This window comes from Rattus norvegicus, chromosome 14 (assembly GCF_021556685.1).
Source record: "Rattus norvegicus strain SHRSP/BbbUtx chromosome 14, alternate assembly SHRSP_T2T, whole genome shotgun sequence".
NCBI classification, from domain to species: Eukaryota; Metazoa; Chordata; class Mammalia; order Rodentia; family Muridae; genus Rattus; species Rattus norvegicus.
The window spans coordinates 78413670-78441440 of record NC_141547.1 but is presented as its reverse complement, the minus strand read 5'-3'; the positions used below and the strand labels follow the sequence as shown (position 1 = coordinate 78441440).

At 52.9% G+C, this 27771-nt stretch overlaps 1 protein-coding gene across 1 annotated transcript; it reads right to left on the bottom strand.

The window, feature by feature from the left end:
• Positions 1-1324: 1324 nt before the first annotated feature.
• Man2b2 (mannosidase, alpha, class 2B, member 2) lies at positions 1325-26318 on the bottom strand. Its single transcript, NM_001134971.4, is given in 19 exon segments — positions 1325-1620; positions 2167-2284; positions 3596-3708; positions 4886-5002; positions 7648-7864; positions 7949-8059; positions 8323-8575; positions 8949-9140; positions 9852-10126; positions 10603-10736; positions 12079-12220; positions 12996-13186; positions 15339-15537; positions 16320-16497; positions 18121-18236; positions 19994-20166; positions 23613-23718; positions 25368-25514; positions 26179-26318. Coding segments are annotated over 19 exon segments (3015 nt in total). The 5' UTR covers positions 26317-26318; the 3' UTR covers positions 1325-1525.
• Between the last annotated feature and the right edge of the window lie 1453 nt (positions 26319-27771).

Below are 27771 nucleotides of genomic sequence, written 5' to 3'. Positions count from 1 at the left end.
TGAATGGAGAAGGGGGCCAGGGGAGGGGTGCCGGGGCTGCTTGCCCGCACTCTGCACGCACACTGTTCTAGAGCATAACCATGGCTGTGCACGTTCAGATACAGAGCCTGTGTTCCCCGTGGCAGTTGACTCTACTTAGAAGCACCTAGGCTTTCTGAGTGTTCCGAGGTGACATGCAAGGGGGAGCTGAGGGCTGATACTCAGACATGTGTTTCTTTTTCTTTTCTCTATTCCCCCTCCTTTGTTATTTTGAGAGGGTTTTTGTGTGGCCCTGGCTGTCCCTACACACCACTCTCGGCTACACTACAAAGATGCCGGAGTTAGCTTGGTATGACTCGCTGTCTCTCCAGTGTTAACAATTTGTGTGCGTGTTGTTTTGAAGCAGTGTCTCATGTGTTCCAGGCTGGCCTGGAACTTGCTATGTAGCTGAGGATGACTTGAACTCCTGATCCTCTTGCTTCTGTCCCCCAAGTGCTAGGATTCTAGGGGTGCACAGTCACACCTAACTTAAGGAGTGCAAGGGACAGAACCCAGGGCCTGGGGATGCTAGGCCAATACTCTGGGAACTGTCTTCCCCAGCCCTACTTTTTTCCTTTTTTTTTTTTAAAGACAGAGTTTCACTATGTAGCTCAGGTCAGCCTTGAACTCAAAATCCTGTGTCAACCTCCCCTGTGCTAAGATTACAGATGTGCAACCCCTCGGTAGCATTGTTAACAGTGTGAACATGGTGCTGGATACTCTGAACATCATACCATGCACCCTGTGTCTAAGCTGAGCCGGAGGTTAACCCACTGTGCTGTATCCAATGTCTGCTACACAGGAGGTCTGAGGCCAGATTCTTTTTTTTTTTCTATAAAACAGTCAGAATTAATGAAGTGTATTCTTGGTCATTAAAATATTCATTCAATGGGGGCTTGGATCAGTAAATGTGTGGGGGGTGTGACAGGCACACAGTGTACACCTCAGGCTCATACTGTGCCATACCGTATTGACACATGGGACCTGAAGGTCTGCTGTGAGCCATGTCATGTGTGCAACACTCTTCTTGCTGGCTTTGAAATTTCTATAATTCAATCAGGTTAACTTCTGAAAAATAAAGGTTCTTTTTAAAAACTAAGAATAGGGGTTGGGGATTTAGCTCAGTGGTAGAGCGCTTGCCTAGGAAGCGCAAGGCCCTGGGTTCGGTCCCCAGCTCCGAAAAAAAGAACCAAAAAAACCCAAAAAACCAAACAAACAAAAAAACTAAGAATAGGTGGGAGGTAAGGAGGGAGGGAGGGGTTACTCGTGAGAAGAGAGGGCTGGCTTGAACATGGGAAGGAAGAGCCCAGATGTTAATTTTTTATTAAAAAAAATCAGAGCTATTCCTCTCCCCACATGGCCACTTCTGTCAGATGGAGAGCTGTCAGATGAGCAGCTTGCTCCTCCCTCTGGGGCCAGCTTCGTTGTTTTTTTTTTTTTTTTTTTTTTTTGCGGGGGGGGGGGGAGTGGTTCCAGTTCCATGTCCCTGGGGCCAAGTGCACTGATGTCACTGCTGGAGGTAAATGAAGAAGGTCCGGATTTCCTTGGGGTACACAGTGATGATGGAGCCTCCTGGTGACCTTGGTGGAGAGGTAGGGTGCCCTGGGGATGACAAAGAGATTGTGCTTGGCTCTTCCTCCTAGACTCCCCTCACAGCACAACAGCTTCCTACAGTCTGCTATGGCTCCCTCTGGTGATGGCCCTTGGCTGTCCCCTCCTCCCAGGACTCCCGAGAAAGTGGGTCTCATCATTTAGCTTCCCCTGTGGCTACACTGAAGGGCAGTGTACTGCCCACCAGCTGGATTTCCCTGTGCGGGATGCTCTGAGTACCTAAGGTGTGAGTGGGACCTCATTCTATTCAAGTCCTGCTGGGGTGAGGGCTTGAGCTCCACACAGATGCAGACGCACAGACACAGACAGACAGACAGATACACACACACACACACACACACACACACACACACACACACACACATATCTTCGTGGAGCCCTGGCAGGGGGGATATTATCCCAAAGCTGTTTGAACCTAATCTGGTAATTATCAATGGTTGTGGATTCAGAGAGGGAAAGTAACCACACAAGGACACCCAGCACAGGACAGGTCCGTGCTGCTCCTCAGCCTGGTAGGGATATCCCAGGGTCCCGAACCTTTTAGCTGGCCAATCTTTGTCCTCCAGTGCCAGCGCTGCAGCGTCTGCACATCCCAGGTCCCTGTGAGTGAGCGTTCCTCCACGGCCACTACAGACCCTAGTCCTCGAAGTGCAATCTGCAGGGGCAGGAACAAAGGGAGGGGAGGTCTCTGTTGAAGTCCCAGATGCAGGAAGCTCATTTAGCCAGAACAGAAGGGTAGCCGCCAACTTTGCCTTGGGTCCCAGGCCTCTGCCTCAGCGCCTCATACACCTGGCTCATTTCATCTGCAAGGGCAGATGCCGACCCATTCCAAGTCAGGAATCTAAGACTTGGGGCGTGTGCCTTCCTTGATGATGCTGGATGAGCAAGTCCCTGTGGGGGGCGGGCCCCAAGATGGGGAGAAGCCTGGAAGCCTGCAAGATGGCAGGCACAGTGCCCACACCATTTCCCCAGAACCTCTCTGCCACCTTCTGAGCCAAGAACTTGTACCTTGGCTGAGGCTCAGGAGACTGAGGGAGCCTGACACCACTCATGTACCTGGACACAGACCTTAGACTCTCTGACTCGAAGTTACCTTTTAGGCTGGAGATATAGTCCAGTGGTTAAGAATACCGACTGCTCTTCCAGAGGTCCTGAGTTCAAATCCCAGCAACCACATGGTGGCTCACAACCATCTGTAATGATATCTGATGCCCTCTTCTGGTGTGTCTGAAGACAGACAGAGAGGCTGGGGATTTAGCTCAGTGGTAGAGCGCTTGCCTAGCAAGTGCAAGGCCCTGGGTTCGGTCCCCAGCTCCGAAAAAAAAATGGCTGAAGACAGACAGCTACAGTGTACTTATATATAATAAATAAATAAATCTTGAAAAAAAAGTCAACTTTCCCACAAAGTCCAGGAGAACTGGTGTTTAAAGAGAGAACAGGTTTTCTGATGCTACAAATGTCTGATGATACTGTTCATGTTTGGCTCAGCTGGTAAAGTGCCTACCTTGTCTGTAACCACAAGGCTGGGGATGATGAGGGGCAGAGACGGGGGTTCTCTAAAGCTCAGTGGTCAGCCTAGCCACCCAGTGAGCTTCAGGTTCAATGGGAGAGAGACCCCTCAAAAATAAGGTAGAGAAATAAGGGTGGCATCCTGACAATGTGTTCTGGTCTCATGTGCACATGTGTGTGCACAGTATGCACACCTGCATACACATGTCTACACAGCCATACAAACATAAATGTGTACCACATGCCCTCCCCCAGACCTATCCCCAGTACAAAATTAAACAAGGAAGAACCAGATGTGGTCTGTGGTGCTGACAGGGAAATCTCATGCACCCTGAAGGGAGAGAATATGCTGGGAGTCCAGCATGCCTCATCTGTAAACATGCCCAGTAGTCCCCTGACTAAGGGGTAGCTCAGGACAGGACTTCAGACGGGGTTGGTGTAAGCATGGGCAGTTAACCTTGAGATCCACTGTAGCAGGCCGAGACAGTACCGGGTCCTCCCCTGCTTCATACAGGTGGTGCAGGCGCAGCAGCACACGTTGTAGGTTGACCTGTGGTTTCTCTGGGTGGCCTGTGGGTGTGGACAGGGCAGTGAGGACCCCCCATCGAGCAAGCTTAAGGCTTTCCCTGGCACTTTACACTATCCCCTATCTCAGCTTCCCTTCAGGATAGCATCATGGCCCACACCTGCAGCTGTCACTCAGAGGGACAGTCATCTGTCCATGGTCTCATGGCCCATGTGCAGCAGAGGCAGGATCCAGGTGGTGCTGTGCCAACATTGGACCTCTAACATATCACAGGGGCAGAGGTCAGTGTCCTCAAATCCTCCAGCCTGTTCCTTCCTGCCCACTCTGGCGTTGGATGTGGTTACGCGCTGCCGTGGTCACGTGCCTCAACATAAAGCGGGCACAAGAGAAGTGTTGCTTCCTACCAGGTGTCACCTCCATCGTGCCTGCTTCCTTTCCCATCGTCCTCACTGTCTAATAGGCTCAGAACCAGGGACCCCAACACCCCGACACCCTCAAGGGGCATCTGCTGGATGAACCAACGAAATTCCCGACAACCAGTGCTGAGGGTGAGTGGAGATGAAGTACTTGGGGCTGCAGGAAGACTACCTGAAACAAGCATAATGGTGGCCGATCTTGACTGATCAGGTGGATGGAGAGACACCTAGGAGAGTGGCACAGCACCTTTTTAGTGTCCTCCAAGAGGATCAGCCTAGGTGGGAAGATCTACCATGAATGTCGCCACCTTCTTGTGGAGGCCCGAGAAGAAAACAAGAGGAAGGAGAAAGGCAGGGAATGTATGTAGATCTGTCTGTCTGTCTTTGCTTACATCATGAACTGAGCTGCTGCTCTTCCAAATGATCCCTGCCATGATGGGCTGGAACCTTCATGGCTGTGTGCTGGATCGGTTGTCTTCCTGAGTTACCTCCTTGCACAGGCCCTGGCTGCCTGAGTTGATTTCCCCAGGTGCTTTGTCACGAGATGAAAGGTTGACTAACACAGATCCTAACACAGGGCGGCAAGAGGGCAGGGCAGCATGAGGACCCAGTCTGGGGACTGCACGGGATCCATCTGCAGAGGGCTGTGGCTGGTCCCGGGCTGGGACCACCCTCCCTTGACTTGACTGCAACGCTCTGAAGGCCTGGGTCTCTTGTGTGACAGATGAGGGGACAGGGTACCTGACAGAGCTTTGAGGACTGCCTGGTGGCTAGCGGAGAGAGTCACCCTGGTCTGCTGCCTCACCTCTCTGAAGGTTCTTCAGGTGCTGGGCATGGTTCCTGCTGTACTGCCAGCCAGGTAAGCTGAGGACCTGCAGGTGCAGGCTTGGGGGCAATGTCACAGGCCAGGGGTGATGGGGTCCTGCAATGCAGACAGACAGTGAAGAGGGGCATCGGAACCAACTCCTTAGGGATTCATCTTTCTGCACCGGGTCTCTAACCCCTCTAGCCATCTCCCAGTCACCCATGTGCAATCCACAACACTGAGCCTGGATTCAGCCCCGTCCTACCTTTGCCCCACCCCACAGGCCTTTCCTGCCCCGAGGCTGCCCTCTCCACATCCAGCTGCTGCTGCTTAGCTTAAGCTATGGAGGGCTTGAACTTGTCACCCGGCCACTTCAGACTCCAGATGAGGAGACTGAGGCGTAGAGAGGGACACACTGGCTCACTCCCTTAGCATGCCTTCCCCGTTTCTTCATCGCCACAGAGGCCCTCCAACTCCCTCCTTCCACGCTGACTTTCAACAGGAGCGGCCATCTTCGCACCACACTGAAGTTACATGCACTGGCCCAGGCATGGGTCACCTGACTCAAATGGAACCAATAGGGGCTATCCCTAGGGTCACCTGACTCAGAAGGACCCAATAGGGTCTATCCCTAGGACAGCTTCAGTCTAGTCTACAAAGCTGGAGTCTCAGCTCCTTTTGCATGACTCAAAGTTTGGGTCTCCTGTTGCCCATGTGCTAAGAACCTTGTCCCCATCCTGGGGGCTGTTTTAGGAGGTGAGGCCTAGGGGAGGAAGTTAGGTCACTAGGTCGTACCCCTGTAAAGGTCACTGGGACTCCAGCCCCTTCCTCTCCCCGTTTGCTTTTTAGCTGTTATGAGACAAACAGTTTTCTGCCCTGTATTCCCCACCGTGATGTTCTCTGCCACAAAACCCTTACTTTTAAGTTGATTATCTCAGGTGTTCTGTGACAGAGACAGCCATCTGATCCACACGGTGGGAGACAGCTGTTCTGAGAGTAGCCAAGGAGGCATATTTATAATCCTGTCTCTGGGGGGAGGGTGTGGGGGGAAGGTAAGCAGACAGCTCAGGTAAATGAAGGGATGGCCTACTGAGGTTCTAGGTCTTGAGCTCAATTATGGCCCCAAAGTATTCGGACCTCAGAGCATGACTCTCAGCTGCTCAAGGAAGAGAGGGAGGAAGGGAGGAAGGAAAGGAGGGAGGGAGCTATATTGAATCTTCTTGCCTGCAGTAAAAATCCTAGCCACAAGGGGGAGCGCACACCCTACATGGCCGTCTGCAGCCTGCAGAGGACAGAGTAGAAGCCTTGCTGGAAATACCTGCTCTCTAGACATCCACAGTCATCCTGCCATCTCATTCAGCCCCCCTTTCTCTAGTTTCCTTCCCTTCTCTCTCTCTCTCTCTCTCTCTCTCTCTCTCTCTCTCTCTCTCTCTCTCTCTCTCTCTCTCTCTCTCTCTCTCTCTCTTTCTGGACCTGAGGACAGAACTCTGCTACCACTGAGTTAAATCTTCAACCCCTCTTTCTCTCTTTTTAAGATGGGGTCACACTGCTTAGACCAAGCTGGCCTTGAACAACACAGCAATGCTGCCTCAGCTCTCCAAGTGTTGAGATCACAGGCATGGCCCCTGGTAACCCTAGGTGTATGTGTAGGTGTCTCACTCTCCACCAAACATAAGGTGCCAGGCTCTTGGCAGTTCATTCCCATCAAACATTCCCTGTATAAGCGAGTCCCCCCCCCCCAATTCTCAGTTACCCTGAGAACTCCTGTAGGACAAAGGCTGCACCTTAAACGTTACACATGGCAAGAGTTTAGGAGACATTCCCTGCAGGGGTGAGCGGCAGCCACCTGCCTTCTAATGGCCGGGAGGGAGGGCTGGCTCTGGTTGAAAAAAACCAAACATTCGAATGCAAACCTCTATCAGGGAGTAGGGAGAAAGCATAGCTGAAGGTGTGAGAACAGAAACACATTTTCTCTAGGCCTCATTCTGCAGAGGCTGCATCGCTGAACCCTTTAAAAACGTAACATGTCAGGACTCGCTATCTCAGATAAGACACAGAACTGTGAGGCTGTTACAGAAGGCCTAGGGGAAGCACGGCACAAACGCTGGCTAGGTAGGTTCTGCAGAGGCCTAACCTGAGGCCCAGGACAGCTACGGATGCAGCCATTGTACGGTCATAAACGCACTCAAGATACTGAGCTCGTTTAGTGATTTTGTTGTTTGTTTTGGGAGACTGACTACAGTTCTCAAATGTGGGCCTTGCAGGTGACAACCGCTTTGCAACTCCACACAAAATACACATGCATGCTCTCACAAGTCACGGTTCACAGGTTGTCTATACTCCTGGATTTAATGTGTGTGCCCATGACAATTCTTTGTCTAATGTTGCCAGAAGAAGCCAAAAGGCTAGACGCCCCTGGACTAGAAGCACTCTCAGGGATTGGCAGCCTACCTTGAGTTGGACAGCCAGCCTTTTAAGTAGTGTGCTCCCAACACTTGAAGTTCTATGGTGTTGCAGGGTCATGTTAAGAAAGGAACAGAACACAGCAAGGAAGGAGATGGAGAAGACTGAGGGGAGAGAGGGGAGGGGGTGGGGGCAGGTGCAGGTCTTTCTGTACTGACTAGCAGAGTAAGCTTGGGGGAGCCACAGACAGCACTTAGACTTTAGTTCCCTTCCTCCAAAGCTGTGTGGCATCCTGAGGCAGGAGCCTCTTGCAGGCCACTCCCCCTGGTAGGTGCATCCTAGGCAGTCGTGATGCTCACTGTGAATGGCTGTCTCTTCTTCATCAGTTAGCTCTTTTAACAACACGACAGGCCTGTGCTGGAGGGCCACCCCACTCCTCGGGCGCAGGGCAGTTGTGGTGGACTTGGGCCCCAGCAGAAGCCAGAGCACTGGGTGGACGACAGAGGTGTCATTCAGTGTGAGGTTGTAGTTCAGGTCCCAGACCAGGTTGTTCCACAGCCGCCGATGGAGCATTACCTGCGGAAATCGGTCCTTCCTTGGCTCTGGCCCTGCTGCGGGTGGCTTTGAGGGCCCATAGGGGGACAGCCAGGCCTCTCTTACCTCCACCTGCCCATTCTCTTGGCTGGAGACACCATGCGGTCGCTCTGCCAGCAGCACCAGCCTGCTCTTGTCATCCTCGATGAAGGCCGACTGTACCATGGGGTAGTAATTCTGCGGACACGAATGCCAACCAGTGGCAGCCTCAGTACAGAGTCAGGCAGACGCCTAGGTACCGTGGCAGAGCTGCTTCCAAGCTATGTGGCCTGACAAGAATGACCCCCTGACAAAGCCAAAAGGTGGCAGGGAAACGGGCCGCTGCCAGGATGCAGAGCCCACAGGGCAGATTCTGATCAGGGCCTTTGAAAAAAGCTTTCTCCGGGGCCTCTCTATTGCTATGGGTAGGTGCTTAATAGGGTCAGGAGAAACAGCCATACCCGGGGGATGGGATTGCTCTTGAAAGCCTTGTAGGGCCTCCGCTGCATCTGGTAGCCATTGTTGTCAGAGTAGAGGACTTGTTGGCTGTTTAGGTCACTGCTGGTCCTCAGGATGGCCTCACGGTTTAGGTCCAGGGGGCCCACTTGGTACTGCTGCTCTATCCGTCGGCAGAGCAGTTCCCCAGCAAGGCTCGGATGCACATGGGCCAGACGAGTGTGGATCGAATAGATGTAACCCTGGTCTGTTATGTTCCTAGGAAGGGGTCATGGAGGAGAGTGTTGTAGGGGCTGGCTGGAGGCTCCTTTTTCCATATAGGAAGCCGAGTGCCAAGAGGCAGCTATCTGCAGGTGTATACTGCAGGCATAGTAACCCAGTAGCAGGACTATGGACTCTGTGGAGATTCATGTAAGCCCTGGACCACTCATGGAGTGACAAGAGTCCCTCTCCCATGCTCTGACTCAGATACCTGCAACTTGATGGCTCAGATATGTGCAAAAAGCATGGGCGGAGGAGAGCAGTTCTCTCATGAAGCTCTCAGTGATTAGTCATGTACCAGAGCCGTGCCCAAGTACAGGGGCTCTGGGAGAAGACACTGGCTCACTGACTCACCCACCCAGAAACGCACCTGTAGAAATACTGCCTTACGTCCGTGGCCAGCGTGCCCACCACCATCTCCATCCCCACCGCTTCCCAGGAAGGCTCAGCGGTATCGTTGGATGCAAAGAGGTAGTTGTCAGAAATGGGGCCCTGCTTCACGTCCCCGTTGGCTCGATACTCCAGGAACTCTTGGGTCATGTGCACTGTGCGGTTACTCTGTCTACAGGGGTGAGAGGAGAATGGTTGGTTATGAAGGAGGAGATGAAGTTACCAGAGGCCTCCGGGGAAGTCTCTGACTGCACACATAGCCAGGAACTGTCAGGCTATGACACACAGGCTGTCTGTCACCAGGGAGCACTGTCCCCAGACTGCTCTTCAGCAGCCACACTGGCACAAGAGTGTTGTTTCATCATGCTGACCCAAGCCATCCCTATGTCACGTGCCAGAGATCCTTTACACCCCAGAGGTCTCTTTATCCCCAGGGATGTGGGTGAGCGGGTGGCTGGCTGGACACATGGGTGGGTATGGATACACAGATACATAGGGCAGTGGCTGGCTGGCTCAGTGTATAGATGGTCAAGTGAGGGCTGCTGGTGGGAACAGAGCATTAAAGGCCCTTTCTGCTTTAAATAGTGTAGGTACTTCCTGAAACACTGTTTTTGTAGTTAGAGAAGCAGACCGCATGAGCACCTTTCTCCTGGAGCCCCTTAGTCTTCCCTTTGTCTATGGGTCAGGACTCTGAGAAGAGACAGTTGAAGCAACCTTTTTGCAGTGGCCCAGGCTCCCCCTCCTAAGGAACACAAGAACGGGAGGGGGCCTTGCTATCACCTGGTCCTTCCCTCGAGAAGGTGAGCAAAGAAGGGGTCACAGGACGCTGTCCATGTATCCAGGACCTAGACACACTCTGGAGTCAGCACTGGCCTCATCTTACCTGTCCTGAATGCTATGTAACATGTTGGTGTCCTGGTCGAACAGCAAAGTGTAGCAGTCATTCATTACAGGCACCAGGAGCTTGCCTTCCTGGCTGGTCTGGTTCCTCAGTTTGCGACTAAACTTGAGGGTGTTGGCCCTGGGGGTGACCAGCTCTCTGGTGCCTGCCTGGTCCCCGCGTGTGCGCCTGACTTTGTAGTGCCGGTAGCTGAGGCCTGGGATGGTGGTCAGGATGAGCAGGTCATACGCAGAAGGGTCCTTTGTCGAGTTCTGAATCTACAAGCCAGCAGCATGGAAAGGAAGTCTCCTCAGTCACCTCATAACTCTTGCCACGCAGTCTGGAGTGGGTGCTTACTGTCTGCCCAGGCGCTGGTGGCCTTCTACCTCCTGAGGACTCTCATGGTATCTTTATAAGCGTCGGGTTTGCTCTCCCAGACACTCCCCAGCTCTGAATAAACTATCTCTGGGGCCTTGCCTTCCACTCACTTCTCTCTATGTCTTGTCCTACCATCCTACCAAGTGGTGTGTGGGGAGTGGGTGTGGGTGTGGGGGTGCAACAACAATGACAGGAGACTGTGATTCATACTGAATGGCTCAGGAATGCAGAGGGGGCAGCCTAGAGCTCACCCCAACCTTGGCACCTCTGTTACAGTGCGTCTTTAAGACGCTCAGGACCTTTGCATAGGTGCACTGGAACGAGGTTACCAGGCGGCAGACATTGAATGCTCTCCAGCAGGACTTCTCATCCATACCTGTGCTGACACTGGACGGCCCAACTCATCTGTGACGCTGACACTGGGGAAAGCGACAGTCAGGGTGATAATGGTAGTGATCTTCCAGGCTAGCGGGTTGTACACAGAGGCAGAGTATCCCACAGGCCTCGTGTCTACAGAGAGAACAGGTGTCACTTGAGGCCCCCTGATGTTTTTTGGGAGCTCTTGGATATGAGGGAAAATGAGGTAGGTAAGACCTGGCCTTCCAGAGCCCCTAGGGGAGATGGGGGAAGAAGGTGTATGGCCTGGATCTAAGGCTTTGAGTGCCCCGACCAGCACAAGAGGCTCTTATGATGTGGTTCTGGTGTCCTTTCTGTTCCATTTGTTATGTCTAGACCCTTGAATGTACTGCTTGCTCTCCAGCCTCCCTCCAGACTCAGCTGTCCTCTCTACCCAGTTCCCCTTTCGGTTCTTCCTCCCTGGTGGAGGGAGCCTACCTGTGGGCTCATGAGAAGGCATAGGTCACCTTACTGTCCTACCCAGCACTGATGTCACAAGCCAGGTTCTTCTCTTTCTGCAACTCTTGCTCCTATCAGACTTGTGTCTCCTGGGCAAGGGTTGGTCTGGGCTATCCCTGGACGGAACCTACAGGCTGGATTGGGTCACACAGAGAGAGCTGGAAGGGCAGGGCAGGCGGAGACACAGCCCAGACCCTGTCAGAGAAGTGAAGGAGACCAGAGAAGCTAGAAAGGGCCAGCAAAAAGCACAAGAGGAACGGCAGGGCTCAGGGACCTGGGGCCTTGTTCCTGGCTGCTCCCAATCTCCCTGGTTTCAAACATCCCCATTGTATGATGGTTGCTCTACACGCATGACACCTGAGCGACATAGAAGCTGGGCCATGGCTGTCTGGAGGTCACCTGCAGCCCAGCTGGGCTTTAGAGGAAAAGCTGGACCAGGTAGGCCTGGGCCAGAGAATACAGCAGGGAGGACAGGGTTCAAAGTTTGGCTCTTGCCCTCCCTCACTGGTGAGACTGAGCCGAGCTGAGCTGTGATCTCTCAGAGCCTCAGGTTCTTCGGGTCAAAAGTGAGCCTCCTTGTCGTGGGCTATGCAGGGCGTTAAAGACCACAGGAGCATTCTAGAGTTAGCAAACACTCGGGGCTCATCAGTGGCTCTTGCTCAGTCCACCCTGGATTCCAGGACGAAGAACCAGGCCCAAAGCACTGAACCGGCTGGCAGGGTCACACCATGGAACTGGGATCATAGGGCTTCAGGCTCATGTGAGGTTCCAGGCTCCACCCCCGTCCCAGACTCTTTTTTTTTTATTTTTATTTTAGTCAGGATTTCTCTGTTAAGTAGTTCTGGCTGTCCTGGCGCTTACTATGTAGACTAAGGTAGCCTTGAACGTATAGAAATCCGCCTGCCTTCTGCTATCTAATGCTGGGATCTTCTATCACTCCTGGCCCTAGATTCTTTTCAAAGCAAAACCACTACCTCCCCACAGGGGCCTGGCTTACCTGTGCCAGACCCTGGGGGCCTGTCCAGGGCAATGGAGGCCATCAGCTTATGTACACCTCGCATCCCCATGCTGAGATGTTCCATGTACATGTTTTTCACCTTGGGGGATTCAGTGCCTGTGATGGCATCATGGTGCTGGACCTGTCGCCGCCAGAGTCAAGGAAGAAGGACGTCAAACTTGTTCCTGGGAGGCATCTGCTTCCAGAACATCAGGGGAGAAGGCAAGCATCCTTCTCGTCTTACAGAAGGGAAACAGGCTAAAGTGCTGGCCCGGCTTGTCCTGACATCACAGAAATGCCCTGCCTGAGTCCTTCTAGTAGAGTCTCAGCTTCCCCTCCATCATTGTTCCCGTGTGCACACTGGCTCCTCCTGGTCCTCTGTGTGGGGTGTGATGCTTCACTGCACCAGGGAGAGGAGGACTATCTCTTCACAGAGCAGGAGACTAAGGTTCCCTGGTTGAGGCCACACATTCCACTGTTCTGTTGTACACTGAAAGTCTCTCTGCCTTTCTGCATGACTTCTTGTGTCTCCATTTCCCCATGGATACAGAGGAAGGAGGTGGGCGGAGATGGCTACCATGTCATTCCATCGCCACAACATCCTGTGGGGTGAGTGTACAGGGGCCCAGAGAGGAAAAGTTGTGAGCCTAAGGCCATCAGAGAGCTGAGATTTGGATCCAGGAAGGGCATTGGTGCCGGTCTATTCTTTACTCTTTGTCAAATCAGGTGTGAAGCGTATGGGAGACTCCCAATGGGCGTCAAGACCTACGGTCCTGCTGTGGCCCAGTTTCACATTGCACCAGTTGTGTGACCAGAGGGGACCTAGGTTTCCTCTTCTATACAGTGGAGCCTCTAAGCATGGAGAAACACACACCATGAGAGGACCCAGTCTCACTAAAGCCATACAGGGACTTTACCTCAGACACAGCCCAGCGAAGCTGTTGGAGCTGCTGCAGGGCCCAGGTAGGGTCCAGAGTTCCACGGGGGTGTGGCCACATATAGCGTGTGAACATGGACTCCCCAGCATATAGCAAGGCACTGGCTTGTCTCGCTAGACCCTTGAGAGTGCTCCGGGATGTGTAGAAGCCGGTCCAGGCCTGCTGTGGCTCTGCAAGGTAAGAACATGCAGTGACGCTGGGGGCCTCGCTGTAGGTCTGAGTGCGGATCTGGGGACAGCTAAGGGTACTAGCTTTGCCAGGCCACCCAGGGGAGCACTCAGGACTGGTAGTAATAGCAGAACCTGTGCTCGCACAAAGAGACCAGGACCTAGGACTTATGGTGCTTGGTGGGAACATCAGGCTAGGCTGGGCAGACTGGGACAAGGCTGAAGTATCACAACAGGAGAGAAGACAGCCCACAGCACATCTAAGAAGCATGCAGCCTCCTCATACACAAAAGGCTGGAGAGCTGGGGGAAGGGGGGTGACATGGGCCTGAGTGGGCAGCAGCAATGACGAGTCTTGAACAGCCAGATAACTGTACATGACTCTGTGGGCTTCAGGGAGTCCCAGGTCAGCGTGAATATCAGCGGGGCTCCTTCCAAGGCCCTTAGAGGGAGGCAGAGGTTGGTCGCTTAGGGACTCAGGACAGAGGCAGGGCATGGGAACAGGATGGGAGGCAGCCACCTATTCCAGAAGGCAGGTCCTAAGCTCTTGTGATTTCTCCTTTCTTGCTTCTTCCAGGTCTAGCCTCTGCCTATTTCCTAGTCTTTCCCCACAGAACCAGCAGAACCAGACCCCAGTGAGTGGTCTGTCATGTGGCTCCAAGGAAAGGCCACAGTTAGGTAACCAAATGGCACCGGCAAATGGAGTGGGTAGAAGGCTAGGAATTCACAGCAACTCGGCTGCCCAAGCTGTAAGCCTGGCATCACACACACCCCAACTCCTGTCCTATACCAGGCCATCTTCATTTAGCCCTGCGCACATGACATTCCCACTCACGCAGCTCGGATACCCACAGATGAAACTGCTCCCTCTCGGACTCTATACTCACAAAACATAGAGCATCCTACAGTTGTTGTGGCCCTGCCCACATTCCTACCCTTGTCCTCTCCATGTCTGCCCACAGTGTGGTATTCAAGGACTTGAGAATTACAGCAGCTATGTTAAGGGCACCCTGCAGCTGGAGCCTGTGTGTGCAGTTTCTTTGGAAGGGAAAGAAATGGGGAGAAGGGAAGCAACCTTCTCTTCCTCTAATCCTTCACTGATGAAACCAGGTGGGGTTGGGCTCACAGGTATCACTGTGGCATGGGAAGAAGGCAAGGGCAGGTCCTGCTCCAAACCATGATCACGTGGTACTAAATGGTCAGCCTGCAGATGCTATCCAAGCTTGGCTCCTTCTCCAGTCTTGGACCGATCAGCTGGTGCATGAGTGTCTGGCTGGGCGAAGCTCACTGACAGGCACGGCTATGTTCTGGTCTCTGAGCTGCCCTGCTCACGTGTTCCAATCAGCAACCTACCCACGCTGCCTGGGTGAACCTCTAGCAAAGGCAAAAGGTGAAAAAGGACAAAAAGTAGGGCCACAGGGCCCTTCACAGGCTGTGACGCAGGCAATGAAGAGATCTGGCTTTTGCTTTTGGCATGGAGATGGATGCCAGGCCTTCTACATGCTAGACAAGTGCTCTGTCAGTGAGCTGTACCCCAGCCCCACAACAAAGACACAAGGAGATACTCTGTGATGTTCTGAGGCAGGGCTTGGGCATGGAGTGGGGAGGGCGCTTTCCTCATGCCCTGGCTCTCCGCTGGAAACTAGGCAGACATGGTCACCAACAGGGAATGCACACCAGCCTGGTGGTATGGAAGTTGGGTGCCTTCCCTGTATCTTGGAGCACTGCGAGTAGGGACTGGAGGGGTCACGGTCCCTGCCTGATACAATAGAACCATCAATGTTCCTACTGCGAGGCTGGATGGCTCCCAGACTTCCACCAGCCAGGGAGCAGAGGCTGTGTCCTCAGACCTTCCTGAGGACACAGGCGGGAAATAGGTGACATCCCTCACAACGACAAGAGCAGAGCAGAGCAAGAAGAAAGGGTGGCTGCTTCCCACCCTTGATGTGAGGAGGGGCTGCCCAGGGGAAGGGCATGTAAAGAGTGGGTGGAAGGCTCCCACTCCCAGGAGGGCCCTATGACTGCACAGGTGTGGCCATTGGAGACAGCAGTCTAGGAGGGAAGGGGGGGGGCAGCCTGGTACTTATACTGAGCTGGGAGGTAGGCAGCTCTGTATCCGTGATACTAAATTACCCCCAACCTCCCGAGGCTCATACCTGAAGAATAGGGTAGGAAGTCATGGTGATCTCGGATGTCCCAGGTCACGTTGAAGTCGTGCAGGGCCTGGAAGTAATCATTCAGTGTGGCGTACTGCACTGAGATGCCAAACTGGGCAGAGCGGTTGTTAATGTACTCCAGCAGGGGGTCCATGTTGTCAAACTGCACCGAGGCGTTGAAGAACTGCTTGTCACATCCCTGCAGGACACAGAGTAGCCGTCTGAACCTCTGGGAACCTTCACCCGGGCAAGAGGGCTTATTACCGACACCCCCCAGAGGTCCACCGGCTTGTTGGTCCTCGTTGGCCAACAAGGGGACCAGAGAGACTCCTGTAGCTGTCAAGTTTCTCTTAAGTAACCATCACTAGTGTTAACTGTGATAATGGTTATTACATAGGACTGACCACAAGCAGGACCAGGGGGGCAGGTTGTGGGTCACCTGCCCAGGTCCAAATAGAATGCCACCTCTTTCTGCTTGCACAGCTAAGAAGCTGTGTGGCCTCAGGACAATTCCTTAACATCTCTGAGCCCCAGATCCCTGTTCCAAAATGGACTCCAGAAATACCTACTGCTGGACTAGTTAGATGGATGAGAAAATGCCCTGCCGAGCAGTTGGCTTAATAATAGTGGTAGGGTACGGGGCTGTCCCCAGGAATGCCCCTCTCACGAGCCTTATGGCAAATAGCTCTAAAAATCCATTGCACTGACAGGAACCTGATGCACTTAGAGTCGAGCAGGATAACCTGGCTTTCAGTCCCAGACAATGGGAGTGATGGGGGGTGGAGGCTGGTATGGCTGGGAGGTTATCTATCAGCCAGAGTGGGTGAGGCGCCTGGGTCTGTCTTCAGGGATGGATGAATCACTGAGAACTTGGTAGAGAAGGGCTAGATTAGAGCCTGCCTCATGGGCAGGCTGCTCCTGCCATAGGCTGCATGGGAGGCCCTGGCAGTACTGAGGACACTCAAGTGGACCATGCCATACCCAGGGCCAGAGGACGTGGGGAGTCCGGAACCATGCGGCCCTCTGTTTAACGTTGGCCACCAGAGCCTCAGCGTAGAGGTGGATGTTGTCTACGGTGACAGGTTCACTCATGTTAGGATACACGCCATCTGGGGGTGGCTCTGGGAAGACGGCCACACCATTCCAGTAAAATCCAGACCTGAGGGAGGACAGAGACTGAGCAGAAGGGACCGGATGAAGAGGCTCAAGGTTACCAATGGTTTGTCACCTCCTTACTTGGTTGAAGCTGGGGTGAAATTCATCTTGGGTAGAAAACTGCCCCCAAAATACCAGTAGTTAAGACTTTAAAAGGTGATGCAATTAAATAAAAATCAAAGCTGAGAGTGATGGCCCACATCTGTGACCCTAACTAGTGCTCACCAGTTTAAGGCCAGCCTGGGCCCCAGAGAGAAATTGCATCAGGAAAAACAAAACCAGGGGCTGGAGACACGGCTTAGGAGTCCTAAGCCATCTCTTGGAGAGTATCTGAGTTCAGTTCCCAGCACCTACGTGAAGACTCACAAATGTCTGTAACTCCAGTTCCAGTGGATCCAATGTCCTCTGTGGGTTCTGGCACACATAGGCACATGCAGGAAAAACATCCACACATATAAAAAATTCTGAAGGAAAAAAAAAAAAGGCAAAACCAAACCAGAACCACCCAACCAGTCAAACAATTAAAAAAAAATCCTCTCTCAAGGCCCACCCCGAAATCTGTGACAAACAAACATCAGAGGTTTCTATAGCAACAGGGTCACTCGCTAACAGTTTCTCCCGGTCTCCATGGTCTGGAGAGCCCTGGGAAGTGCCATCACTGCTCATGCCACACAGCACTGGGTGGCAGTCAGGAGATCTTGGGCCACCTTTGCCAAGCCCTGTCTCTCCTTGATAAACAATGACAGCAAGGACACTGCACGTGTTGTCCCTGCCTCCTGTTTGCTTCCCTGCCACTCCCAGAGCACCTCACATGCAGACTCGCAGATGCACAGGACAGAGCCAGGGTTTGAACCCAGGCCTGCCAGACTTCAGAGCACAGGCTTTCTGTTGTCAGTCTGCAGGGACCTCCTTACCACAGGGCACATGACAGCGGGTTCTATGAGACGGTGGGGTACTTCTGTGCTGTGACCCTGCCCCTTTCTGTCCCTGACGCCTGTACACCCTGATGGGGTGAGGACTTTGGGTTACAGGTTTAGCTAACAGTTGGTTCAGATTTCTCACCCTGTAGATGAGGACAGCTGAGGCCTAGAGCAGGCGGGGGCCCATCAAAGTCCAAGTACTATGTCCTTGTGAGGGCTCTATCAGAACCTCATCCTTGGTGCAGGAGAGCAGTCTCAGTGGTTGAGAGCACCTCTTGTGGAGGACTTGGGTTTGGCTTCCAGCATTCATACTATGAAGTTCACAACTGCCTCTTAACTCTAGCTCTGGGGAGATCCAACGCCATCTTCTGGCCTCGCTGGGCATTGCACACACATGGTGCATATAAACTGATGCATAAAAACAGATCAACACATATAAAAACCCTTCATCGTGTGTGTGTGTGTGTGTGTGTGTGTGTGTGTGTGTGTGTGTGTGTGTATGCATGCACCCACAGGTCATGCTGCCCTGGCTTTTGGAGCAGTAGGATGGGGTGACGTGAGTACCCTCAAGCTCAGGAGCCTTGCACACGGGAAACCTCATGTGTGGACATGGGAAGCTACTGCTAAAATTTTGCTTCTGATCTACAGGCTCCCGGGAGAGGGCGGTGTCCACAGACCAGCAGGGCGGCTGTTGGCAGGGCACCTACCTGTTAGAGAAAGGGATGTGTGAGGGGGTGCAGTAGCTATAAAGGTCCATGACGTGGGTGTAGATCTCCTGCTGCTCTGACAGAGATGGGGACCCGTGCCACACGAACTGCAGCCCCTGCGAACCAGGGAGAATGGGGTAAGGCAAGGAGAGCGTTTGCTGGTACCCTGCTTCTCCTCCCTCAGTCCTTTGCAAGTCTACGCCATATGCACACCTTCGGCTTCTTGCGAAGGCTCCTCGTGTCACCTCCTCTGTTAGAGTCCCCTAAGCCAGGTGCTACCAGGGCCACATGTTGCTGCGAGATCAGCCTGCACGCAGCGGTGAGGTCAGCCTTCTGGAGGTGTGCATGTAAAGTCCCCACCACACTCCCACCCGGCCTCAGAGCTCATTCTGATCTGTTTGAGTACCCACAGCCATGGAGAGTTCTAGTCTCACTCAGCCTAAGACAGGTTTGGGGATCCAGAGCAGGTTCTGCTCAGCACTGCCTTGGGGAACCCCTATAAGTTCTTAGACCCCCATCTACCACCTGGTTTCTGAGAGAAAAACAGGAAGAAGCCATACACAGCACTCTAGGGCCATCCACAGGTGATTTTAGCCAAGTGTGTGCGTGAGCTCAGGCTCAGGGGCAGCAGCCTGTCCTTTGCTTCTTATCATGCTTTCCTGAAGCCCAGGGGACCTGTGTGTAACTTCTGCTGGTCAGGTCTACCACTGCTTTCTGGGCAATCAAACATGGACAACTTCCCCTCCGGAGCCCTGCTCACCCCACCTGCAACGCAGGATAACTATAACCGGGCCTTGCACAAAGACGTGCTTGCTCTGTCAGCACAGTGGCACTCCACACAGAGTGGCTGTGACAAGACAAATCATGGAGAGGGATCCTAACTGGCGCTAGAGAGATGGCTCTATGGTGACCAACATTTACTGCTCATAGGGGGCCAGAGTTTGTTTCTCAGTAGCCATGTCAGGCAGTCTCGACTGCCTGTAACTCTGGTTCCAGAGCCTCTGATCCTCTGGACTTCTTACACACGATCCACACACAGATGTACTCACATGTCATTAAAGATAAAATAAATCTTAAAAAGGAGGAACCTGACACAGAAGGACTGGTGTCCGGGTGCAAAGGGAGTGAGTACAGCCCAGTGGCAGAGTGTTTGCTGAGCATGGTAAGGTGGCCATGGATGCAATCCCTATTGCTACTGGAAGAGACCAGACCAGAAAGAAGTAAAGAGAAGAGAACAGGGAGGAGGAGAGATGAGGAGGGGAAGGCAGTGAGGAAGAGGGGAGGGAAGGGGAAGGAGAGGGTGTAAAGGGGGAAGACAGGTTGCTTAAAGGAAAGTATAGGGTGGGGGATGCAGACATAAGCACACCACAGTGGAGATAAGAGAAGATGGCCCTCGGCATGTCAAGGAGAGAGGCCAGGCAGACGGTAGCCCTAGCCCCTACAGCTTCTAGCACCATGAGGGTAAACGTCTGCTGCCCAGGGCTCAGGTGTACCTGACCCCTCACCTCCAGTGCAGCTTCCTCACTGACGGGGATGCTGGGTGAATGCAGCCGGCACCAGGACTGGTCCATCCTAGCACAGTCAACCCACTGTGGCTGCTTGTGTGCGATGTCCCCAGCTGAGCACACCCTCCCTGTCCTCTAACTCTCATCAGCATTTCCAGAGTGCAGCTCAGCTCCCATCCTCATGAATACCTCTAGGAAGGAACCAGCCCAGGCCTGGCTAAGGGGTGGAAAGGCCTTGGAGGAAGGGGGCAGGAGGCCACTCTTGGAGGCAGCTACAGGAGTCAGATCAGGGTCAGGCAGTTGCCACAAAACCCAGTGAAGGGCAGGAAGGCAGCAGGAAGTGACAGTAGGTATGGCGTGGGACACACCTGAGCTTCCTGCATGGCATCCTTGAGGTCGTAGTCAATCCGGGAGATGAGGTGGGCATTGAAGCCGGCCAGGGCAAATAGGGTAGGGGTCGTCGCTGATGCACCAAAGGGGTCCACGTGCCAGGAGAACTGTGGCCGGATTCCAAACGTTTCGTAGAGAAAGCCATGTCCTTCTGCAAAGATAGGGGTCACCTAGTGGTGATCACCGGGGTGGCCTCTTCCATCACCCTCACCCTGGCTCTCTGGGTACCCTGTGAGGCTTCACTGTGAGAATGTCCTGAGGGCTGTGGAGGAGGGTTTTATATTAACTCTTAACTGTATACATTGAAGCAATTTACCACCAGTCTCTAGACGTGCCGTTCTCAGAGTTAACTACATTCACACATATCTCCATTCAGTTCTAGAACTTTCTTTTTTTTTTTTTTCCGGAGCTGGGGACCGAACCCAGGGCAAGCGCTCTACCACTGAGCTAAATCCCCAACCCCAGTTCTAGAACTTTCAATCTGCATAACTGAAATCATACTACATGTCTCTGTGGACCTGGTGGCTCTAGGGACCTCTTGTAAGAAGAATCCCAAAGTACTGGTCCTCGTGTGTCTGGCTCAGTTCCCTCAGGACTAGGTGAGTGAGTGTGGAGGTGAATACTCCTGCCTCAGATTATACAGCCAGGCCTGACACCCTGAGGGCCACTCCAAGGGACCCTGAGGTCCCCATCCAGAAAGTAGACATCTTAAATGTTTGCTGTTGGATGCTACTAAGCTTAGGGGTAGTTTGTTATGGAGCAAAGCATTCTGGGTCAGACTCATCCAGCCATCTGTCTACTTGAACATCTTTCAGAAGCCACCATGATGGGACAGTCACTGGGTTCAGGGCAACAGGATAAAGGAACTCAATGTATTGAATGAACTGCTGACTAGCTCCCCGAAGCCTTGCCCCCAGCACTGTCTTCCTACCGCCCAGTAGGTTTGTAGTCTACAAGAATGTGATACAAGGGTTCAGTGACACTCCAGGCCTGGGAGCTCTGACTGAGACCTGGATGGTGCCAGGATTTGCAAGCAGAGCAGCAAGGTTGAGGTACAGAGAGCAAGGATGGTCAGGAAGGGAAAGAGGGATGGAGGAGGGTTACACTCTGGGGAGTCCGATGTGCGGAGGAGGTAAAGGTCAGGCGGGGCGTTGACTAGCATCATCCTGCCAGTAGGACAGGCTGGGACGTGCAGGAAGCAGTAGGGATAGAGCAAGAGGCTTCATGCTCGACAGCAGCGTATCTCGGGCAGGTGAGTCCCCTGGGCCACTCCCATACTGGCAGAGCCCTGACTGTGGTGAAGGATGCAGTGAGTCAAAGGCACGCTAGCTAACTGCCTTCCATTAAACATTTGGTCTTCTAGTTGACAGGGCCACGGGGCAAGCCCAATCAATGATCGATAAGTCATGAGGCCATGACGTCTTCCCAGCCCCCGGGGGTACGAATGTGCAAACAAACCCAACTCAGCGCAACTTCAAGAAAAATAAGCTCATGCGGTCAGGAACCACCAAGGAGTACATCTGATGTCCCCCATCAACCGCATTGATGTGTCCCTGGGTGGTTTGCATGCTGGTGCTGCCTGTGCAAATCGGCCTCGAAGTTTTAAGATGCCTGGATTTATCTTTTAACAGTGTGGATTATGGAGACAGTCAATAACACGTGTGGGTTAATAAGCTTGATGGGTTTCTGTGAGGAGCTGTCCTCACATACTCCATTACAGGATGGCACCGGCATCCGGCAGAACGCACTTAGTAAAAAGGGCAATACGCAGGCGCCTGGTAACTTCCCTACTCAAAGGGACACGTACGCTTTGGTACGTCATCTGGCATAATTGGCAGCGACCAGTCAGAGAGTGACACGTTCTAGGTGAGGATAGTTTCCTATATAAGGGACGGTTATTCCTCACTCGGCGTCTCCGCATTGTAAGCTTATGCTCTCCCTCTCAAGACGCATTAAAGCTTTTCTGCAGTAGGATCCTGTGTGTGCCGGCATCGTTCCTGCTGGCGAGACGTAGCGCGGGACAGGTTTCAAGATCCCCTCCCTTCTCTCAAAAGAGGGCCAGGAAATGTGCTAATGTCCTTTCCAGTGTGTTGTGTTATGCCTCTGTGCTTTACCAGGTAAGCCGGGCCAATGCAGAGATCATGGGCCCTGATTCTAATACCTGCTATTGCACCTTGGTGGAGTCGCTTCCCTTGTGGGGGTCTCAGTTTTTGCAACTCTAATTTCAAGATTTGCTTTTTAAAAATACGTGTAGGCAGGGGTTGGGGATTTAGCTCAGTGGTAGGGCGCTTGCCTAGCAAGCCCTGGGTTCGGTCCCCAGCTCCGAAAAAAGAAAAAGAAAAAAGAAAAAAAAATACGTGTAGGCAGGTGGTTAAGTGTACGTGAGTGCAGGTGCCCACAGGGACCAGAGGAGGGCATTGGGTGCCCTGGAGCTGGAGTTACAGACTGTCCCGAGCTTCCTGTGGAGTCTAGGAGCTGCACCTGGACCTTTACAAGAACAGCAACCACCCTTAACCACCGAGCGTCTCTCTAGTCACCTGGGCGCAGAACGAGACCAGGAATCCACAATGCTCAGCCTCTATGAGGACTGTGTGAACAAAGCACATCACTGCAGCTGGAGATGGCGGTGGGGAGAGGCTACATAGGCCTGCAGGAGCAGTGCTGGGACCGCAGTGGTGGTAAAGATCAGTAGTGGAGACGGTGGTTCATAGGCCTGCAGGAACAGGGTTGGGATGCAGTGGTGATGAAGATTAGTAGTGGAGACGGTGGCCGTGATAGTGGCTAGGGTGGTAGCGATGGAGGTAATGGTAGTCCTTATGGTGCTAATGCTAATGGCAGCGATCACGGTGATGGAGGAGGTGTAGTGATGATTGGTGGTGGTCACAACGGTGATGGCGGTGGTGAAGGCAGCTATCATTTACTGGGCATTTCTTAGGAAGCCATAAATTCTACTTAAAGTACTTCCTGTGAATTATCCTAGCTTAGTTCTCTCAAGGCTATCAAACTAATCTCTCAGTGAAGAACCTGGAGTTTGATGGTAGATCTCTTGCCCAAGGCCACAGGGCCATGGGGCCATGATAGCCCTAGAACTCCTGACTCTGGATCTGGTCCTTAACTCCTCTACTCAAAACCCTATAGATCTAGAAGATCACTGTTTCCCTTTGTTAAAGTGCCCCTGCCAAGAGAAGCTGGCAGAACTCAGGACATGGAGGCCAGACATACACTTCTACCCAGTCCAGGCCTCCGAGGGCCAGGCAGAATGGCTGCTGTGGCTCAGATATGAAGTATCCCACAGAGACACATGTACCAGGGCTTGCTCCCATGGGGAGGTACTGGAAATTTCAGGATGTAGGCCCTACTGGGGGATGTACGCCATTGGGGCAGGTGCACTTTGTCTCTGGTTTCTTCCTACCCACCATGAAATCAACAGTGTTCTCATCCACATGGTCCAGCTGCTGTTTGTCACCACAGGCCCACTGTCAGCAGAGCCAGGGACTGTAGGCTGAGCCCTCCGAAACTATAGGCCACGCCGACAGTTTGCCTGTTTTTCTCAGCTACTTATCGGCAATGAAAAAGAAGTGAGAGCAGCATCCAAACCTGTGAGCTGTAGGATCTGGTCATCCAGGTGGGTCACAGCCTCGTCATGCATGACCTGGCCTCCAAGAACGAACTCCAGGCGTCCTTCATCCAGGAGCTGGCGGACCTGGTCACAGGCGGGCAGAAGAAGACAGCCAGGTCATAGGTCCCAAGTCTGCAGCACTTCCCAGGGGCCTTCACGAAACACCACACCCTGGCTCCCTCCACAGAAGCAGAACACTGTTCTTGCTCATAGCATGTCTCAGAAGCACATAACCCATGGCAGCCATGGGAGACCTGGATCTATGCCTGATTCTGCAAATGTGTTCTTAATTTTCAAATAACTTAAAAAAAAAACCAAAAGGCTGCAAGAACAGAACAAAGTGTCCTCATACCCCTCCCCAGATCCACTCATCAGCCACATTTTTGGATTCTCTCGAGTGAACACTTCCACATCTATCTGCTCACTCTATTTAGTCTGAAGTACTTACGATGAACCGGTCGCAGCCTGCTTCCCTCTGAGACTTTTGTGCGTTCCAGAGGAACAAGGATGATGCTAACCCTAGCCTTAGCAGCATGACGGGGAAACAGAACGCTAAGACTACCCTGGAACCCCAGGCTTTCTGTGAACGTCCCCGACGGTCCCACCCGTCCCTCTCCAGGCACACCATTCAACCCAGGACCACATGTCCCAGTGAATGGCCATCTTTCACTCAGCTCCTTTAATTCAGGGAACAGCTCCTCATGCTGTCTTTTTGGGGGGTTGGACAATTTAGAGGGAGACAGGCCTTGTTATCTGGTCTTGCTAGTGAATGTGTGTTAGATAAGTGAACCCAGGGGTAGACAGACAAGAGTGTGGGCATGAGGGTGGGCAGTCTGTATGTTGCTTTACGTTTGTGTGCTGAGGGGTGAATCTATAGTTGGCCCTGAATATATATGGGGAGGTGTCCAGCTATTGGGAATTCTGTAGTGAACACAGCAGTCAAAATCCTGGCCTCCACAGAATTGCACTAGTAGATTCTTTCCAAGGGTTTTACACAAAAGCCACAGAGGGTTGGAGACAGACCCCATTGGAAAAGGCAGGCTCTAAACTCAGACAGCCCTGTTTCAAAACCATACCTGTTTATTCATAAACTGTAAACCCATGAAGTAGTTGCCAGACCACATCTGTGAGTCTATGCAACAATCCCCCATGGCTGGCACTCGCAAATGGTGAGCTCCAGGGGGTTCCTCAGAATCCTCGGCATGGGCTGTCTGAGGGGGAAGCTGGCCATCTTGTCTTATGGAAGAGAAAGCTATGGCTTATAGATGCCAGTGGCAGGATCATTCTCTGTACTGTGTGACACTAAAGCTGCCACTGAGCCACAGGGATCCCAAACACAGCCATCCAGGAGCAGGGGAGAGGCAGTGTGTGCAGATAGGGGAGGGGACAAAGTTCACCTGGGTGTTAATTAAGCACCAATTCCTGATGCCTCTTGGGAAGAATGCTGGCGTATGGGGAGCGGGGGTGATGTCCGGTCCCCTACCAAGAACAAGCAGAAAGATAACATCACCCTGTCTATGGCCAGTGGCCCTGACCACAAGCCTAGATTTTTTTTTTTTGTTTTATGTTTGTTTTTGTGTTTGTGTGTGGTTTTTGTTTTGTTTGTTTGTTTTTTACCGCTGGTATGTCCCTGAGCACATCTGGAGCTCCCTACCTAGTCTTCACCAGGAACTTTCCTATAACACTTGGGATACCTAGGGACCCATGTCTTGACACTCCGGTCCCTGACTTACCTGCTGTTTCTGCTGCTCAGAGGCTACACCATCCCACCACAGCCGGAAGAACTCCTGCTCCACAGCGATGAAGCGGCGCTGCCTGCCTCGGACCAGTTCCTCCACCACGGTGGTGTAGACATTGGCTGCATAGGCCCGCATGCTTTCCTGGGGAGGCAGAAGCCATCACAACAGCCCAAGGGTGGTGGTGAGCCCAAAGGACCAAAGAGAAGTTCCAGAGATCAAGTACCCTGGTGACTAACATCTCCAGTGTTCTCAGGCCTAGGGGAATGTGGTAGGGATCACCACTCTCTATTTACAGATGGCGAACCTGGGACAGTGGACAGAAAGCCTCTCCCTGCCCCTTCTGTCCAAGATTTTGAACAGAAATAACGATGAGGTTAAAGGTCAAATACCAAGCTTATCCGGCCGGGTAGGAGTGTGAAGAGGAAGCTGGACTGGATAGCCCTCATGTGAGCACCACAGAGGGCCAGCCTAGTTCCCTGTAGTCAGCTGACACCCACCTGCTTGGAAGCCAACCCCACCTATGCTACTCCAGGCTTATTCCTGAGATTGGTTACCTGTCAGCCCACACTTTGGGGACACACTCCCCTGCCTTGACTTTTGCAGGGACCATCTTATAAGATATGACACCAGGTCTGCGAAAGTGAAGGAAAAAGAGTGGCAGGAAGTGGGCAGTCCGAGACTGAGGCTCAGACAGCAGGGTCAGGCTGGGGGTTGCAGCCCAAGCCGCCCCTCTTCCCCGCTGTGCCGGGTGCACCCTGCAGGAGGCAGCTACTGTGCAAGGGGCTCAGGAACTCCCCACACTTACCTGGACCGTGTAGACCCAGCCCACGTCCATGTGACTGTGGGGCACCACAAAGGCCCGGATGGGGCTGGCGGGCCGGGCCGCCAGCGGCCACAGCAGCAATAGCTGGCCGAGCAGCGGCAGCCAGCGCAGCAGCCCCATTGTTGGTCCGGTGGGACGCTGCCCGGGCAGCGGGTCCCGGGTGGAGCAGTCCACTTCCGGGTCCGGGCCCGCGACGCCGCCTGTCGGCGGGAGTGCGCGAACGCAGCCAGCCCATGGGTAGGGCACGAGCTTGACATGGTACCGCGCCCCTGTCGGCTGGAGTGTACCGTGCAGCTCTCGTCCCCAGCTTGCAGCCCAAGACCACTACCTCCAGACTTAAGAGACCACTGTTGTCCTCACAGACCGAAGCCTCCCAAGACAACCCACGCTCGTACGCAGACCTCTAGCCCCAGGGTGGCTTGTCTTGAAACTTTTGAGTCCATTTTAAGGAGGTGAAACTGGCTTTTACAGACACAGAAACGGAGGGGTCAAGGTTGGCAGGTTCAGAATCAAATCTGGGGTCCTGGATGGTGAGCTGGGGCAGATGTTTAATTTCGTTGGTCACCATAAAATGGGAATGTAATAAAGGAGGCATGAGTTGCTCGGGACATGGGGTCTAAATGAATGAAGTCCCTAGCTCTCAGCCAATGAAGACTGCAGTTCCCTGAGCCACCTCTGTTGGCTCTCCCTGGCTAGCAGGTGGTCTATGGTTTGGGGCTTTCTGGGCTGTGGTGGGGCCAGAGGTGTCACTCAGACTGGCCTGTTCTGTCACTTGCCTTTCAGCAAATGTGACCTGAAAACAAGTTGTTCTTTGAGCAAATGCAGATCCCTCTCCATCCTATTCATGGGCCTGAGTCCTCTGGGTTTCACAACAGGTCAGACCTTCCCCTGCAGAAGTAGGTAGCCATTTACCAACTTGTGTGGCCACTTCTTCAGGACTCACAGGTGGACTACATTTCCCAGTCTCCTTTGCGTGACAAATGTTAGCCAATGGGATGTGGACAATCATGTGGTCTCTGGGAATGGGACCTGGGGCAACTGGAAGAGCAGCCAGTGCTATCAACTGCTGTGCCATCTCTCCAGCCCAATCACAGCTTCTTAAATTGTGTGTCATGACCACACATGTGGAACTGCAAAAATTTTGGCAACCGTAAAGGTTTCTAAATGTCTACTACCACACTCAAACTTAAAGAATCTGAGGTATTTCTGGCGGTGCTCACTCATGTTCCTTCAGATGACATCACTGAAGCCTTGACTCTGAACACCAGCACTAACACTTTGCACTATGGAGGCCGACACGCCATGTAGCAAACACCATCTGAAACATTTTGGTTCAGATATGACGTGAACTGTGTATTTTTCAGCAAATACACAGCATTTATGCTGTCACAGAAACAGTGGTTTAATATCAAAAACAAATATTTAATATTTCCTTCTATGGGCTGGAGAGATGGCTCAGCGGTTAAGAGAACTGACTCCTCTTCCAGAGGCCCCGAGTTCAAATCCCAGCAACCACATGGTGGTTCACAACCATCTGTAAATGGGATCCGATGCCCTCTTCTGGTGTGTCTGAAG